At 34.2% G+C, this 19749-nt stretch overlaps 1 protein-coding gene across 1 annotated transcript in view; it reads left to right on the top strand.

Annotated features, from left to right (window-relative positions):
• MALRD1 (MAM and LDL receptor class A domain containing 1) overlaps nt 1–19749 on the top strand; it is a 355452-nt gene that overhangs the window by 76192 nt on the left and 259511 nt on the right. The window contains exons 10-12 of the mRNA XM_072955135.1: nt 4978–5134; nt 8690–8800; nt 12183–12396. Of these exons, the coding sequence (XP_072811236.1) occupies nt 4978–5134; nt 8690–8800; nt 12183–12396 (482 nt within the window). The remainder of the gene's footprint in view (nt 1–4977; nt 5135–8689; nt 8801–12182; nt 12397–19749) is intronic.

Below are 19749 nucleotides of genomic sequence, written 5' to 3'. Positions count from 1 at the left end.
ATTTATGAAGGCTTGGAAATGAGAATCTATTTGAGATATGTTGTGGAGGGTAAATCAAAGTATTATAAAGACCAAGAGCAGAGGTTATAAGTGTGCCCAGAAGAAAGACCAGTGTAAGGGAGACAGAATAGAATGATGTGTTCAAGTAACTGCATGAACACATACAATGGGTATAAATCTGTGTGTTTGAGTAAAGTAATATATGAAAGTTGAAGCCATATATTGTTAAAGAAAGTTATTTCCTAATAAGCTGAGACTTTTATTCATAGAACAGTGGTGAGCAAACTGTGGCCTGTGGGCCTATTCTGGGCGATGCCGGTTTTTGTTAATACTGTTAGTAGGAACATGGCTATCATCATTCGTTTAAGCAGTCCATGGATGCTTAAATGCTGCAAAGATGGAGAGGTGCATAGTTGTGACAGACTGTATGCCCCACAAAGCATAAAATGTTGACTCTATGGTCTTTGCAGAAAAAATTCTCTGACCTCAGTTATTTCCCAGTGCAGTGTGAAAGGCCACTCTGTGGACTGTTAGTTACAGATACATGACAGTATAAAAAGAGCTTGCCCCAGAAAGCAAATTAATTCACTGCTTCCTTTATCAAGAAAGTCTCACTATGGAAAAAAAAAAAACCCAGTAGACAGTGTGTGCAATGGATTGATGAGTATCTTACCGAGGCTTCTCATTTACTTGCAATCCAGTAACATAGAGTTTAGTTCCAGGACCGCACTGTGAGTCAGTAAAAGTATATTGAAAATTTCTAAGCAGGATGGTGGGATCAGATGGGTATTATAAAGGACCAGTAAGTCAAATAGAACCTTCTCTTTCGTTTCTTCTGCAATACTACAGCAGAGAATAGAGGGCGTACGTGGGATTTTTAGAGTCAGACAGAGTTGGTTTGAAACCTTTAGGGGTTAGCTAGTAAGGGGATGTCTTGATACCCAAAAAGGGATGTTCCTTTTCTCTTAATTCATGTTCTAAAAATCCCACGCAAGAACTCTGAGTGTTCTGGCTGATTTAAGAAGCCTACTCCAGCAGTCGGTGGGTCAGAGAGCGGAGCTGGTGGGAGGAGCAGGGAGCACTTCCTCATAGCAAGGGTGGTTCACCACAGACACCAGGGTGGTGCTATGGCAATTGCTGTAATAATGATACTATTGCACGCTTTGTATTTTCTGCTACTCATGAAGTTAATAAAGGTCATGACAACGTTGAGTAGCTCACATCCCATCAGGTATGTTACAACAGCCTACAGAATCGTAATCAGTCAAGGGAGGTATCTCAACTCAGAGGATAAGCCTGAAGAGTGTGTCTCTCTTACTGTACATGCACAGAGTTAAAGGTCAGTTGATCTAATTAAAATATTTTAATTTGTCCATGCAAGGGTATTTTTTTCTTACTAATTTAATTAGGGTGAATACCCAAGAGATTCTCAAATAAGGTGGGGTAATGTCTATCTATTTATTTACTTATTAATGAATGAATGAAGTTACTGGGGATTGAAGCCAGCACGCATACACTCTACCACAGAGCTATTACCACCCCCCCAAAAAGTCAACTTTTAAATTGCTTAATCTTTGTAATACTAAGACTTTGGAAACTATTATCCTATGATGCCTAAGTGCCTTTCTTTAAAATAGCATGAACCATATATCAGATCTCTTTTTGTAATGATTTTTTAATGACTTGTGCATCATCACCTGGGATCTTTACTTCTGCAACATCTAGGTATAAAACACTACTTTCTTTAAACCTTTACTACTGTGTGGTTTATGCTATGTTTTATTAGAAAAGATATGTTTCTATAAAACATCCCACTTCCTGATCTGTATGAGAAAAGACAATTTAAAGGCTGGTAGAGACATGCTAATGTCAGCAGTGTTAGGTGTGATTATCACTGCAGTACTCATTCCAAGAGGGGAGTTGATTTCCTTTGCAGGTACGTGCTCGAATAATCTCATCTCAGACACAGGCAAGTGTTTGTGTAATCCTTCATTTTTCCATTAGGAATTGTACATACATCATATAACCCCAATTAATACGCATTTAAGACTGGTGAGCAAATGATACACTGCTGCAGTGTGTTCATAGGGCCGTGTAAAAACACAAATGCTGTTAGCATTTTTCAAAATCGATCTCCTGACATGTCTCCCTTTATTCATTTTCCTTGCAAGTGAGGGGATATTTCAAGGATGTCATAATTAGCATTGTTTTGATAATTTATTTTGTATTTATTGTTGTGACTGAATTTTCTCAAGGTATATTGGATTGGGGAAATTAAGCATTAATATTTTTTTCATTGTGTAGTTTCTGGGAGGTTAATACAGGTGCCTTCAGTTGAAGAACCATTGATTAGATTCTTTTATCATTACTAGAATTGTGACTTTTAGTCACTTAATTCTCCCATGGTCTCCAGATCTATTAACATTGTTCATTTTGTAATGATTTTTTTGCCCGCCCTAGCCTAGAACATTATTATCATCTTCTCCTGTGTAATTTCATCTGAACCCAAAGTGCTGTCACCCCCTTGGTCTTTTTATTTTCAGACATGCTGTACTGATTTTGAACAACCTTGTTTATTTTTGTTTATCAACAAAAAGACCTTGTTTATTTTTGTTTTGAGGGTCTCCTATGAACCAGGTACTGTGTAGGAAACAACACAGTCATGGCCCCCAAGCAAAGACACAAGCATAGTAACATTATAGCATTTGGGGATATTTCCTCCTGTTCTTGCTTGTATGTAAGTAGTTATATAACACGTATGTGTAAAAACATACTGTGTATGTATATGTATAGACACACACACACACTGTTGAACTTCTATTGTGTTGCCTGATACATAGTAGGTAATCAGTAAGTGTTACACTCATTAAATGTGATACAGATGTTTTCTCCAGCTCACTAGTTGGCCTTTTGATCATTACATTGGTATCTTTCATAAACAGAAATACTTAATTTGAATTTAGGCCTATTTTTTAGTATTTTCCCCTTATGGTTAATAATCTTTACATTTTATTGAAAACACTTTTCTCAGTCCCACATCACAAAGATACTGTTGTGTTATCTTAGACAAGCTGTGTTGTTTTACCTTCCACATTTCAGGAACATCCTATGTGGAATTTATTCTTTTTGAATGCTGTGAAGTAGGGAGTCAAGGTTTGTTTTTCCCCACAAGGCTACCTAATTTATTCAATCTGCATTGAAAAGATTGTCCCTTCCTTCACTGCTCTAACGAGCTAATCTTTTCATAAATCAGATGTACAAATATATGTAGAATTTTCAGGATTTTTTATCCATTTCCCTGGCCCACTTGTCTTTACTCCAATACCACTTTGTCTTGATTATTCTACCTTTATAATATCTTAATATCTGATAGAGTCAATTCTCCAACTTCGTTCTTCTTTATGACAAAGTTTGGCTATTCTTAGTCCTTTTGGAGTTCTGTATTAAGCTCGGAATCAGTTTATCAATTTTGGGGAAAAAAATCTATTGAAATTGTGCTGGATCTCAGTGAATCATAAGAATTGATGAATAATTCATGTTTTCATCTTTGTTCTGAGGATCCTTGGGGTCCTGGGGTATTAAGCACACACAGGAACAAGGCTGGAGTGTTTATTCATTGACACAGGATTCAGACAAATTAATATCATAACCTGTCTCTTAAAAATGATCTTAATTCATGCCCTCTGTCGCTCATAGGACACCAAACTCTTTATTCTATTAGCAGCAACTGATGACATAAACATAACTGCAGATCACAACTACAATTTATCGAATATGTTAGATGGGCCAGGTACTATGTTAGGTCTTCCACTTATTTTAATTTATAATTCCTATTAAGACTGTACATGGAGCTATCCCATTTTATAAATAACGAAAATGATACGTTCAGAGAGGCTAAATCACCTGCCTAATGTTGACCATCTAGTAAATTCTGAGACCAGAGGCCAAACCCTGCCATGTCTTTTGTCCCCAATCGCATTCCCAGTGCCTTGGACGAGTAAGACTGCAAAGATTGACTCAGTAGATACGTGGTAACTGAATGAGCACTGCTGTCTTTCTTTCCATTTCCTATTAATAATTCACATTTCTTTCCTCAAAAATGATAAAACTTCCAAAATGGTTTTAATAAGTAGCAAGTTTAAAGTTTGTAGTACTAGAATCATATTTGGTGATAATGTGGTATGAAATCTAATTGATCAAAGAAATTAGAGAAAGAGCACCAGGGGGCCCAGAGTGTGAGGAATCACTTTAATACTTCAGAAGGCTGTGTGTTACCTAGCATGTCTTTAATGTTTTATTATCTCTTTTTTGAATTGATAATTAAAGTGACGGCCTAAAATCTGTCCTTTATGGCAAAACTACATTGATATTTAATTGTTTCTGCCATTATTTTTCCTCCCTGAGTTGGAAATAGGAGGGAAAAAAGATACTTTAAAAATTATCTGCCAACTCATTAAGATATGTTTAAGTAAAACTGACCTAAGTTCATAAGAAAATATAAATTTGAACATAGAAACCTTTTAGACCTGTGAGTAGAACCGTGGGACAGCTTCCTTTCTCTTTTCTGTGCTCTGATTATTTATATATATATGTATGTTTTTTATGCCTCTTATAAACACATTTAGTGCTTCAAGTTCTCATTTTTACCCACATAAAAATAAACTCTACAAAACCAATCAGAGTGTGAGCAGTATTGCTGTAAAAAGAAAATCATCCAAGTTATTACGTATTAGACCTGGTAATTTCCAGTAATTCAAAAATTACCATAATTTTTGCACATTGTACCAATGGACACACGGATTCAAAATAAAAATAGTAGAAGAATTGTTTTGTACTGAAGGTTAAGAGTCATCTTTGTGCTATAAAACATTATTGTACTTTAGGATAAACTTAGAACAACAGAATATAGTTGATGACAAACAGTATTTTATGGTTTTCTTCTTCATTTATCTGATAAGCACATCATTCTTTCCCCAGAAATACCACCAATGGCTGGTACCTATATGCTGATAGCTCAAATGGAAAATTTGGTGACCAGGCTGACATCCTCACCCCTGTTATTTCACGCACAGGACCGAAGTGTACCCTGGTGTTCTGGACTCATATGAATGGTGCTACCGTGGGCTCTCTTCAGGTACTGCTTAGGCGATTGCAGTTTCTAAATTTGTTTTACAAAAATTCCTACTGTATAATTTACTGTTATTTAAATATATAGTCTGCTAATGAATGAAAATGGACAGTTAATCACCACTTCAATAGTTTTAAAATGGTATAATTGGAAAAAAAAAAAAGCTTTAGAAGAATTGGACCTGAAAGGCTAGTAGGATTTTTTTTAGCTATTCAGTTTATGATTATGGCTTTTATTGTGAGATGACAGCTTCTGTGTAACACTGTTTTATCCTGGAAATGTATCATGTAGGTTTCAGTATCAATGTCTGAGAAGAACACAGTTGAATATATACACTTCGGTGGTATTTCAGTGTGCAGTTCTTGCTGTCTTTGATGGTAATGGTGCTACATTCTTCAACAGTCTTTTCCTAATTGTTTCTTTTATAAAAATATGAAACTGTTTTAAACTCACAAAAGATTGCAAGAATCTCACAGATAACTCCAACATACTTTCCACTCAGAGATCCGTTTTTAAGTAGCATCTTTTATAGGAAAAATTCAATTCAATATGGAATTACTTACCATATTCCATGGTTTTAAATGGAATTCCTTCGTTTTCCCTAAACTTTTATGATCTTGATATTTTAAAAGGTCATGATGCAATCATTTTGTAGAATGTCCCTCAAATTGGATTTGTTCAGTGTTAAGCATTTTTTTCTCTATATCATCACCAATATTGTGGTTTTTTTTATTGCATCCCATTGGTTAGTACATGGTGTTTGTTGGTCTCAGAACTTTTGTCCCCTTTGTTATCAATAAATATTTTGTGAGGAAATATCTTGTAAGTATATAAAATCTAATCTCAACTCAATTTTACCCATTAGTTTTTGCTTCCTTTTAGTCTTTTTTGCTGGAATTAATTTTACTATGATGGTTGTCTCTTTGTGATTTTCTAACTCCATTATTTTGTCCACATTTGTAGGTTGGTTTTCTATTGTTAAAAAATAATCTCTCCATTTATTTCCATTTATTGATTTATATCAGTGTGGACTCATGGATTCCTATTTTGTTCAATTTGTTTTCATCCATTACCATTATTATTCATTAGCTCTTCAATTGTACCCGTTTTTTTTCTTAGGAGATCCTTTAAACTGACTTCTGTTTCTCTTCAACAAATCCATCATTCTTTAAAGCATTTCTTTTCTTTCTGGACAAAAAGATGTTCTAGACTCATCTTTTTGTTATCCTGTTCCATTGCTGGAGTTAACTGTTTTTTTTCAGGGGCTCCTGGTTTCTTTTAGAACACCAAGTTATACAGGCAAAACAGAAAGAATCTGGAATTTTGATGACTAGCCCTAGGTCTTCCCTGATATATGCCTTATATAATAGATAAGGTTTGTAAGTATATATATGGATACATCATTTACACAGAATAAGCCATCTCTGTTTTGAAGCATCTTCATTTATACTTCACTTCATAGTTTATGTAACATTTTCCAAGAAGCCAGGTCTGAAAAATAAATCCCCAAATTCCAGGATTTTTAAAATTAATTTTATCAATTTTAGACCAGGGGTGTCTCCGTAGAAGATCTCTCCCCCTGTTAAATATGATTAATTTGTTTTCTAAGAAGTCTATGTTTAGTATGTTTACAAAGAGATTACACTTGAGCTACTGCTTTGTTTTCCCGCAATAAACAGAAATGGACTGTAGATCAGCTGCTTCCTGCATATTAAATATTATTTTTTCTAAAAAAAAGGTCAAATATATCTTATTTTTAAAATGCTGTTGTTATACTCAATGGCTTATAGTAACCTGTAATGAAAAAGAATGTGAAAAAAATATGTATATATTTATATGTATAACTGAATCACTGTGCTATACACCAGAAACTAATACAACATTGTAAATCAACCATACTTCAATTAAAAAAATGGAAAAGGAGAAAATGCATAAATAAAAAAGAAAAAACACCTCCACAATTTGGAAAAAAATTTTTAAAAAGCTAAAAAAATAAGATGCTGTTTTTTTTTTTAATTGGAAATGTTACATTTATAGATCAATTTTGGAAGAATAGTTTCATTTATAATAGGTGAGACTTATTACCAAACACAGTTCAAGAGTTAAGTTGTTTGTATATATGTATGTGTGTGTTTAATAATCCGAAATCATCCAGCTTGTTTTATGGGTTGAAGTTACAATTTACCATTTGCTTTGCCTGGAGTTTTAAAAAATGATTTTAGGCAAAATAATCAATACAACTTACTGCAGGGTTTGAATCAGAAAAATGAGAATTATTTACCTGGTGTATTTTGTGGTTGAGATTAATTATCTGAAATACGCTTTCAGTTTTTTCAGGATAAGATTTTGTATTAGTAGATGAAAAATTATAAAACAACATTAAAAACTTACGAATAATTAATTATCTAATAATTAAAATGGTAATACATATGATCCTTGTTTTTGTGCTTGGCTGAATAAAATAACACTAAATGTTGCTTTACCATCTTGCATGAACACAGTTTTCCTTTGTGATTTGTATATAGAGCAGTATTCACGCAGGGAAGATTTATTTCCTAGACATTCTTTTTAGTATCCTTCAAAAATGATTTTTATGTTTTGTAGAAATTATATTTTATTGACTTTAATGATACATTGATTTAACTTGAATTTTATAGACCAAGAATTTGGTGATATTTGTGCTAGCCGCATATCACTTTTTATATGACTCTAGAAACTCTAGCTCTATAAAAATAACCATTTGCATTTAACTTAAAAAAAAAAGAATAATAAAAGCATGAAAAGTTACCTTCGCTTTCAAAAGTCAGAACTCCCCAAACCTTTTATCTGAATGGTTGTACAAATTGTGTTGTTAACAAGCAATGTTGTGACATACTTAAATAAACTGGATAAGGCAGTTATTTTAAAATGTGAAATTGTACTGCTCTTCACAATTCTCTTCAGTTACTCCCTGGACGGCTCTTTTTGCATCACTGTGAAAGAAGAGCCGTGATCATTTGTCTGCTAGGATGAATCTGAATTGCTCTTTAGAATGAGGGTCCAATAGTACAGGTGCGACTGTTGGGTAGGGAACTCCCACTGGCAGAAATGAGTGCGTACCACTCATGTTACCCATATGTGCTGTTGGAAACGAGTGGGTTCCCATTGTAACATCATCCCCACTGAACCCAAGGTCATTCTCAAAAGAGTGTTTTAGTAAGTAATTCTGTGCTTTTCATTTGACTACATGAATATTATTTAACATAAGAGAATTCCATTATTCCTGCTGTCAGATTTTCAAAACTGAGTTAGTTAAGAGTTCTTAATTAAATGGTGCCCAGGTACTTTTGGACTTGACTGACAGATATTCACGTGCCACTTTATTACACAAAGCTTGTGAGCTACCCTGGGGGGCACAGTGGCTGTTCTAGGAAACAAAGAGATCGAATGAACAATGTCTCAGCTTTTCTCTCAGGGATTCACGTTGATATTAAATTTTTAAAAAATTACTGGTAAAATTCTGCATGTTTAAAATGTATCAAGGTAATATTTCAGCACTTCTTACTTGATTTCTCTCTGCAGGTACTCAGCAAGAAAGACAATGCTACTTCTAAATTGTGGGCTCAAAGTGGACAGCAGGGTGCACAGTGGAAAAAAGTGGAGGTGTTTTTAGGCGTTCATTCCCATATACAGGTTTGTAATCCAAATAATTAGCTGATGATTGAGTTTTGTAGAATTTTTTCCTTTAATTTTATTTTATTTCCTCTATTTCTTGTCTTCTTGTCTCCCGTTTCCTTTCTGACGTGTTGTGTGCTTACCACTGCACATGGCATTTTCCACTTAACAATTCTGGCATATGCTAATTGTTTCCCCATTAGACAACTGTATTCCTAGGAACATTCAATTTTAGTGACAACCATCCTGCCTCCACAATCAATCTTCCACGTATAAAGAACACCTCCCTCTATTTTGTAAATGTATTCCCACAGACTGTAGAATAATCACATTAATTTATTTCAGACCTGATCAAAGAAACCTTTGAAAGGAACACTCAGTTGTTGAACCTTATTAGAGAAAATAGATTTACTTAATTGCAGAATATTTGGGGAGGCACAAAACTGTGTGATGCTTTGTCTTCATGTAGGTTACAATAACGTGAGGAGGATAAACCCTGACAATTCAGGAAAAGAACAAGTAATACTTAGATTCACAGGTTGAAACTGAAAGTAATTATGTTCCAGGATATCTAGTGTGAATTTTATTTTATTTTAATAGATTATCAGAGAAACAAGAGCTCCGTGGATAGGAGTGTGTTTTGAGTTTGGCTTCTCTGGTGTTTTTGTCAGAATGGGCGTTTCTTGGAAAATAAAACTTAGCTGTTAAGATTTGTCAAGATTGGGTAAGAGAATAAGAATCCAGAGCTATTTATATCAGAGAATATTTTTTTCTTAGTCTTAAAAGCACAGGACTTTAGTCCATGAATTGAAAGCTGCTTATATATAGATAGAAGATACAATATCTCTGCTAATTGTTGCACTTCCAGTCCTCTGTATATGTAGTAAGAGTAGACAAATTGGCTGTGAATATTGAGTAACTTTATCTATAATCATCTGCCGTGTCTAATATATCAGCCCCTTTCAGCTCCAGTGGAAGGACAGGCTACCTACAGCTGTTTAAAGGCGTTGATACAGAGTTATCCCCAATTCCTTAGAATGTTACGTATAATAAATGCCATGTATTTTCAACCTCTTGCTTTCTTACGGGTCATTAGTGGATAACTTAGGAAACCGTTAAGAAGTAATTGCAACCTGAAGGGAGCGAAGATTGGACAGCAATTGAGTGGTCTTACACAATATCAAATTTATTATTAAGAGGATTCCGTGCGTTCAGCCTCTAAGACCTTTAACCAGAGGCAGGAAGAATCATCAGCAAGAGCACGGACGAGGTTTTGCTGCTGCCAGACCCTGGCTTTCCACTTCAGGCGGTGAATTCGTAACTAGTCTGTTGTGCAAGTGGTACATTTGCATAGTAAAAGCGTGTTCAAAATCACATTAAAAGGGATTTAAGCAAAGGAATCAATTATTAATTTAGCCTCTCTGAAATTTAATTTTTTTCACATATTGAAATTTGAGGAGAAATATTACCTATGTTGCTTGAATCTTGAAAAAGTATTAGTGGCTTGTGAATATTTGATGTTTAATGTGGTTCATTCATTCTTCAGTAAAAATAGATCAAGGACCTACTGTGTGCAGAGCACATTACTGTGCACTGGAGAAATAGTGATGAGATGGGCATACTATCCCTGTTTCTTCGATTTTTACAGTATTTTTCCCTTTGGCCTCAGAAACATGAGCGCCTCTAACACTTGAGTAAAAATATATGATATTTTTAGACATGATTTGTTGAGTCAGCAGTGGGTAGTTTTCAGAGTAATATTTGGGAACCCCCAGAGGTACATATTATGATTATCTCCATTTTATACATGAGGATACAGAAATACCTAGAAGTTGGGTAACTTTCCCTACTCAGTCTAACTACAAAGTGCCAGTGGCAGGCTTCGAACACAGTCAGGTCATCTACAAGTCTGTAATACTGGAGAAAAAAAATATCATAATTGCTCTTTAAAAAAGTTTAATCACATTCAACAGTAAAGTCTGTGTAATCTTAACCAACATTGTCCAGAGCATTGAAGTATTTGACTATTTGGAAATGGCAGGCAACTATACTGTGTCTATGAGATGACAAAAGAAAAACCCAAAAACCAAAAAACAAACAAACAAACAAAAACTAATACTGAGATACTTACTGAATTATCTGATTTCTTAGTCACAAAGCATTGCATCACATATTTAAGTGTTCAGATATATCCAGATAATAGAGTACCTTTTAAAATTTGTGTATCAATCTTTCTTTGGCTCAGTTTCCTTATGAAAAGTCTTAATTTTTGTTCTTTTTAATTTCACCTCTTCCTAATCACTTCCGAGCTCTTAATCTGTCTTACACATTTATTTTTCTTTTCCTACTATGAAGGATAATAATTTATTTCTTTTATGTAAATTTGACACATGAATTTACATTAAAAGTTGTACTTTCGTTTTGCTTTTTTTGTAATGTGAATGACATGATTCCCAATTATTCTCACATGTTAAAAGGAAAACACCTAGGTTTTCATACAATCATATAAATGCAGAGCACACCTTAAGGAAAAATAATTATTTCTTTCAAGAAAAACACTTGTTTAGATTTGGTAAAAAGATGGATGGGAGTTAGATGACAATAAATATTTTGTTTAAAAATCATGGAGGTAAATAGGTATTGCTGATTAACTCATCTCTGATTGTCCTAAATCCGCTTTAAAATACATGATTATTTCTTATGCTAACACACAGATCCGTATTTAGCTTGCAGACGAATTTAGTAGAAGCCACCTGCGTTAGTTTCACTTAAACGACTGTTGTTACTATTTTTCATTCATTCCATCGAAGTGGGATCTAACTGTTCAACAGTGACACACATGAGAGTTTTGTTCATCACCTACACTCACCAAAGGCAAGTCACAGTTGTCTCAATTCCAAAGACGTGGCCAATTAAAATAAAAAAGCAACTCACGGTATTGAGGTTGACATATTTTCAATTTCAAATGGTTGAGTTGGACAGATCAGAGGAATGGCAAGACCTGGACGAAATAGAGTTAAAAGACCTGCTTGCATCTTCTTTCTCCTGGTTGGCCTCCCGCTTCCATATGTGATGAGGTGCCCAGAAGTGAGCAGGTCTTGTTCTGAGTCTGAGAGTTGCAGATGCAACAGTGGTAGGTGAGTCCTACCAGTTTCATAGGCCTCTTATCCTAAATATCTAAACAAGAGGCGGTGATGGTGCCACTCCCGCATTGCGTGTGCAGTGTGGTGCTGACCTCAGATATCCCTACAATTTCCTGGGTCAACTTCATTATGGGGATGATTGGGGGCATTTTTATCAGATTGAAGCCCTGTGTCCTGTATTTGCTGATTGTCCCAAGTTTTGAATTCTTGTTGGATGGTTCCACTGATACTGCCTTTTTTTTTTTTTTCCTTAAAAGATTGTCTTCAGAGCAAAACGTGGTATCAGTTACATAGGAGATGTAGCGGTGGACGATATCTCCTTTCAAGATTGCTCGCCTCTACTTAGTGCAGAGAGAATGTGCACAGCTCAGGAATTCACGTGTGCTAACAAGCACTGCATTGCCAAGGACAAGCTGTGTGATTTTGTGAATGATTGTGCTGATAATTCAGATGAGAATGCTTTCATCTGCGGTGAGTGGAAGTGTTCTGTTTCCTTACTTCTGCCTTTATTTCCCGCAACCTTCCTCTATGCGGTGGGTTCTTCCATGAAGCCTGCAGTCTATGTATAACTCAGCAGCCAAGGCAGGCCAGGAAATTTAACCATTTAAATACATGCCTTTCTCCCTCTCAAGACTTAATTTAGAACCATAAGTCATTTAAAACTAATTGATGGCTTGCTGTTTGTATGTGAAGAATTGGAGACAAAGTGGCAAACAGGTGTCTCCAGAGACAAACAGAATGGAAGCAAGTATTTTCCATAGGAAAGACATTTTTGGAAAAAAGGACAAGCAAAACATTCATCAAAGCTGATTCATGCAGTGTTGACAAGCTTCTGTGCTTTATGGATTTCAGGGAGTTTTCATTCCTTTGTGTCAATTACGAGCTGGAGTGAGTAGTTAAAAAAACAAACAAACAAAAATCTCAATAACCAAATAATGTATAAAATAGACAAAGTGATCTCCTAAGGGAAACGCATATCGGCTATGTAATGTTGTAGGAGATGAACTCATAATAAACAGCACCTATTAAAATATCCTTAGCTAAATGGGCCATAAGTGGTCATCCAGGGAAGTCTGTAAAATCATGCAAACGGTCCACTTGTTGCCTCATTTCATTGCAAATGAGGTGAGTAAAAATTGTCAAAATGAACGTTGATAAATTATTCCACTGTTAGTGATAGTTTCTGCGCTAGCAGGTTACAGTTTGATCTTTTTTTTTTTTTGCCTCTTGAAACCAAATGTGGAATAACAGGAACCACTTCAGTATAATCAGAGCTTCCATTTATACAGAACTTTTAACTTTCAAAGCCCTTTTTTATCTACTAATCTCTACTTGATCTTCACAGAAACCCCAGTGGTAAGGGGGACAGATACTGTTAGTGCATTCCACGGATAAAACTGCCGACAAAAGTGGCTCAGCTTTGGTCAAAGTTCATAAAACTGGTACTGACAGAGTTGATCCCAGCACCCAAGCACTTTGATTTATGATTTTATGCTTTGCCCAAGTTACCATGGCACCTGTGTGCAACTGAATCTTAAGAAAACCAACAAATCTGTAGACATAAAAATCCTGTTTATATCCAATAACTATTTATTTCTTCAAGTGTGGATTGTATCTTATAATTTCCATTATTATTATTATAGGAACCAAACAAAACTGGCTAATCTCGAATTCTGTATTAATTAGTATTTGTCTTTACCTCATGAATATTTTGCTGCATTTGAGTAATTTTCTGCATCAAATGCATTTACATTTTTTTCATTACTGTTCTCATTTGAGCATCTCACAAATCTATTAGATTATCAGTCAAACAGAACAGATATTACGCTTTTGAATTTTATTTGTAATATCGCCAACTTATCTCTTTCCAAAGATATGTTTTAATGCAATTTTTTCAGTATTTAAAGTATCATTTTATTTCTGGCTAAATTTTCCTTGAACTCATTTTTAGATTCTAATGTGAATATTTCTAGGAAGCCTCTGTCTGTCTGGGAAGGGCTGCTGATATACTAAGAGGGTCGGAGAAGTGTACTGAAGTTTGCTGTCTTGGTGTTCTTTTGTCTGGAAGATAAAGGCAAAAGTAATTATGAGCCTTGGGAGGAAAGTTGTATCAGACGGTGCTTTTTGTTGAACTGAATTCAAATCACTTTAAGATTTGAATGGGGCTATGATATCAGTAATACTGGAGCATGAAAGATGAATTAGTTCCAGATACTACATAGGAAGAAGAAAACTTTTTGAGCTCCTTAGAACAAATAAACAGCCAAAAAGACAGATGAAACCTTTAAAGTAACCCACATTTTGATATTGGTTATTATTTGAATATGATTTCATTTTATATAGCAGTACGTATTTTCTTACGTATTTTAAAAATTCAATTTTATTTCTGTGTTAATGGTCTTAAATGTTATGTTTTAATTATAGGGTAGTGATTAGAACCTGCTATAAGAATTATGAGCGATGTTATTTTTGCTGCATATACATAAACTTTGATGTTTTCATTAGACCCAGAAGAATAGGAAGAAAAACTTATTAAAAATCACCATAGCAACTGCTCTCAGAAGTTTGGCTGACAACCAACCAAAAATTTAGGCTTATTCCATGGTCTTTGGGAACTTGTGTGGTTTTTGTTTTTTTTGTATGTTTGTTTTGAGGGTTTTTGTTCATTTGTTTGTTTTGGAGAATTCTAAGTAAAGGCTGAGCATGTATCACAACTCAAAGAGAATGTCTAAAATATCTCTTAGTAGAAATACACCTCCCTTTTTGTTGGAATAGCAGAAAAAATGGAAAAAATTAACTCTTTTTACAGGCATAGACTGTCTCTGACAGTGGGGAAAAAAAAACCTTTATAAAAAGAAGGTACCTTTGACTTTAATTTTGGGTAGATTAATAAAGACCCAGAAAGCACAATCTAGCAGAAAAATTAACATGTTGTTTTGCTTTGTAATATAAATATCATGTCTAAAATATAAGCCATAGTCAAAGAAAAAACGGATTTGTGTATCTGAGAAACCTAAAATCTTAATCATACATGTCTTTGCCATTGGTCTAGAGGCTCCTTTGGAAAACAACCATGTTTTTTGTTTCCCTGTATGTTCTAATTAGCATATTTATTGTTGATACACAATTAGAGTATTGAAGGCACACTCAAAATAATTTAATTCTCCACTGTGATTAGTAAGGATACAGGATATTTGATTAACATAATTAGTAAGTAATCTGAACTTAATGGGCACATATAACACTGTGTTTCCCAACAGCATTTATCTATTCTTTTCAAATACACATAGAATATATATTATTAAGCATGAAGCGAATTTCAATAATTTTAAATGGATTAAAGTGACATAGAATACATCTTTTGAATTAGGCTGGAAATTAGTTCTAAGACAAAAGTTAGAAAATCCCTATTAGTTAGAAAAAAGAAACTTAATAACCCATGTATTCCCCCCCAAATTACAATAAAATTAGAAAATATTTTAAATACAAAGTAATAAAAATAATGCTTTTAAAACCTGTGGGATTTAGCTAAGAACATGCTTGGAGAAAAATTTGTATACTTAAATCCTTATTGTAGAAATTAATTAGCTAATAATGCCAATTAATGGAATAGAACATGAATGTTAAGATAGGTTTTGGAAAGACTGATGAAAATTTCAAGACCCTGTTAAGAATGATCAATAGAAATAGAGAAGACAAAAATATCAAATTAATTCAACATATATTTATAGACATTTAAATAAAGATTGGAAAAATAATAGGTCAAGTGATAACTTGGTTTATATGTATGCATAACTTTAATTCCCCTAAGCACTTAGTTATCCTTCAGTACTAACTTACTTACTTTATTTAAGTTGATTTGTTCACAACTTTACTGTCCTTTCTCATTTGTGATAGCAGAATTCTCTGATTTTCAAGGAAACCAATGAATTTTGGTGGGAGAAGGTGCCATCCTTTGATGCTATGATGTAGGGCACCTTTTACTCACAGTAAGATTACGTTACTTCTCTACCTTATCCAGTGCTCCATCTGGAACTTTTTAGCATTTCAGAATTTGTGTCAGTTGTGCCAAAAATGAATGTGGCACAAATGGTGTAAAGTGCCTCTGTGGGAAGGCAACAGGAAGCCAGTGTACATCACCCTGTGCACTGGAAATCACTGACTTAGCCTCACATACTGGACATTTCCTTCTCATTTACTTTTTGGTAAACAATGGGCATTGCTAATGTAAGAAGGGGCCCTGGAGCAAAAACAAAGTGAAACAAGATGATTACCTGGATAATCGTGGTGCTTTTTGTCTAGTAAAAAAGATAGGTACGTAAACATTCCCATTATGAATATATATATGTATGTATGTATGCATATCTATATATGCATGTATGTTGTATACACACACACACACACACACACACACACACACACACACATATGTATCACCTTGAAAACAACTAGCATATTTTCAGAGACTTTATTAATCATGGACTCTTTGGAGATTGTTAAAAAGTAGGTCAGGAATCACAATGTTAATAAACCAGTCTTCCTGGGAAGGATCCGCTGTCCTAAGCTTCAGGAATTCGTTACTGCAGGCTGTAGCCTGGTGACGGGCTCAGAACGCTTTCACAGTCTTTCCAAAATTATCAACACTTGTCCTCGCTGTTGTGAACTCAGTGTAGAGTAATATTTTCCAAAGGATGCAATCAGGTAGTCATCAGGGAAGAAAAGATTGCGTGTGAGGGGTTTCTCTGGATCCTACATTGTGAATTTTCAAATGATATGCTTGATAGCTTGTTTCTCGTCAGAAGAAAACTGAAGGCCCAGAGATATTGGAAGAATATATTTAAAATGCTAAGCTGGGGTTGGAGAGAGGACCTGTCAGCACATGGAGTTCTCTTCAGTGAAAATAATTTCTTAAAAATTAAGGCAAAATTAAGACATTTCCAGATAAATGAAAAATAAGAGATGCCATACTTCAGCGTGTCCCATAAAAAGTGATGAAGGAAGTTTTCCAGGCTGAAGGGAACAGCACCAGATTGGAACTTGAATCTTCAGGAAGGAGAACCAGAGTTTATAATTATGTGAGTTAGTATACAAGACTACATTCTTCTCTTTTATTAAATTCCTTAAAAGACATGCTTTAAAAAAGAAAACATGTACAGTATTGCAGCTTTTATGTCACATGTAGATATATATGACAAAAGAGCACAAATAACAGGAGGTGAGCAGGACTGAACTGTGCCAAGGTCCTTAAACTCGGCATGAAGAACAATATTAACTTTTGGCTGTGACATTTAAGTGGTCATACTACAATCACTGGACCAACCACTAAAATGTAATGTAAAGAGATACAGCTAAAAACCCAATAAAGAATAAAAATAATCAAAAGGAGGAAGAAATGGAGGAAGAGAACAATAAAAAAAGAAATGAGACGTATAGAAAAAACAATAAATGACAGATACAAATCTTGCTATAACATTAATTATGTCAAATGTAACTTGCCTAAATACACCAATTAAAATGTCAAGATTTACGAATGGATTTAAAAAAGCAAGATACCACAATTAGCTTGGTGTGTATTTTTCTATCCTTTTACTTTTAACCTATGCCTGAATTTCTATTTAAAATATTTCTCTTGAAGACAGCAAGTATAAGGCCTTCATATGTCTAAATTTATATAAAAATAGACTTTGGAAAAAGAACATTACCAATGATAGAGGAACATTTGACTATAATGAAGAAGTCAATTTATCAAGAATAGATAACAATTAAAAAAATGTGTATTTTTAACAGAGCTTCAAAATGCCTGAAATAAAATCTGACAAAGCTAAAGTAAAAATAGAAAAATTCACTATTATAATTAGAGTATTGGTCACCTCTCTCTTATGAATTCACAGAACACCTAGACAAAATATTCATGAGAATACAGGAAATCTGAATTGTACTAGCAACTACCTTTGTCTAATTTAATTATACCTCAATCCTCAGCAAACACATTCTTCTCAAGTCTGAATAGAATGTTTACCCAAAATGACCACATTCTATGGCACAAAACAAGTCTCAATAAATATCAAAGGATTAAATGTTAATAGAGGATGTGATCTGGTATCATACCATAATTAAGTGATATATCAATTATAATATATAGCTATACAATTTTCACAACTTTGACAGTTAAATAACTCACTGAAAAATAATACATCCCAAGAAGAAATCACAGGCGTGAAGAGGAAAGTATTTCAAAATGGGTAATAATTAAAATTCACAGATGAAGAAAATATGGTTGCAGTTATTGCTGAATCAGTGATTAAAAGGAAATGCATAATGTTAAGTTTTCTATTACAAAGAAAAGAAGATCGAAAATCATTGATCTGAGTTTCTAAATTAAGAAGATAAAATGAAATTGAACACAAAGTAATTCTACTGAAGGGCAAAAAAAAGATTTGAGCAAAAATAAAAATACTAGATATTAAAACAAAAGGAGAATATTAAAAAGGCCAAAAATTGTTTATTTGAAAGATTAATAAATGTAGTAAGTCCCTGAATAAACTGATTGATATTAAAACAGAAAACACAATTTATTAATGTCAGAAGTAAAAGAGTAAGTATCACTTCCAAACCTACTGACATTAAAAGCAAAGTAAGGAATAACTTCATTCTAAAAAAATCCAATAGCTTGGAACAAACGAGCAAGAACTTAAAAAGGCCAAAACTGAAAGAAATCTAAATAAGATTATATCTGTTATTTATAATAAAACATTTCCCACAAAGTCATATTTAATCTCAGATGACTTCACGGTTGAGATCTATCAAAGTTGTAAGGATGAAATAATACCAACTTACAGAGAATTCATTCAGAAAATAAAGGAAAAGGGACCACCCCTCAACTCATTCTACGGTGCCAATTTAATGCTGATAGCAAAGTCAAACAAGCAGCTACAAGTAAAGAAATTTAGTAATCGATTACCTGGGTGAACATAAATGCAAAAATATTTAATCATATATTTTACATTTGAATTACTGTTCAAAAATCAGATAACAAAAAAAAAATCACCACTTTAACAGAAAGAAGAAGAAAAACCATGTGGTCTTCTCATTTTGGTTCAGGAAAGGCAGCAATAAAAAGTGTAATACTCTTTCATGATAAAAGTTTTTGTAAACCAGGAATAGAAGGGAGCTTCCTCCGAGTGAGAAAGGAGAGCTGTGAAGAACATGTAGCTAAAATCATGCTTAGAGGGGAAATATTAAATACTTGCACCCTAAGGCTGAATATAGAGTAATAATGATGTAACTAAATAACCAAATAACTACTAAGCAAAGTGAAGGCAAAGCTCTTCTTTACATTAGAAAACCAACTTATGTGGAATGAAGATGTTAGAAAATAATCAGAAACCCCACTTCTGAGTGTATATGCAAAAGAACTGAAATCAAATCTTGAAGAGATGTCTGCACTCCCATGTTCACTGCAGCATTATTCACAATGTCCAAGATAGAGATACAACCTAAATGTACGTTGATGGATGAATGAATATAGAAACTGTGGTAAATACGTACCATGGGATATTATTCAGCCAAAAGAAATTCTACCATCTATGACAACAGGAGTGAACCTGGAATTTGCTAAGTGGAATAAGCCAGTCACAAAAGGGCAAACACTGTGTGATTCCACTTATATGAAGCATCTAAAGTAGTCAGACTTGTAGAAGCAGAGAGTAGAGTGGTAGCTGCCCGGAGATGGGGAGAGGGGGCACGGGGAGTTGCTATTCAATGGGTGTAAAGTTTCAGTTATGCAGGATGAAGAAGTTCTAGAGATTTCCTGTACAACATACT

The sequence above is a fragment of the Vicugna pacos genome, chromosome 35 (genome assembly GCF_048564905.1).
Source record: "Vicugna pacos chromosome 35, VicPac4, whole genome shotgun sequence".
NCBI lineage: Eukaryota > Metazoa > Chordata > Mammalia > Artiodactyla > Camelidae > Vicugna > Vicugna pacos.
This window is presented reverse-complemented; position numbering and strand designations above follow the sequence as displayed.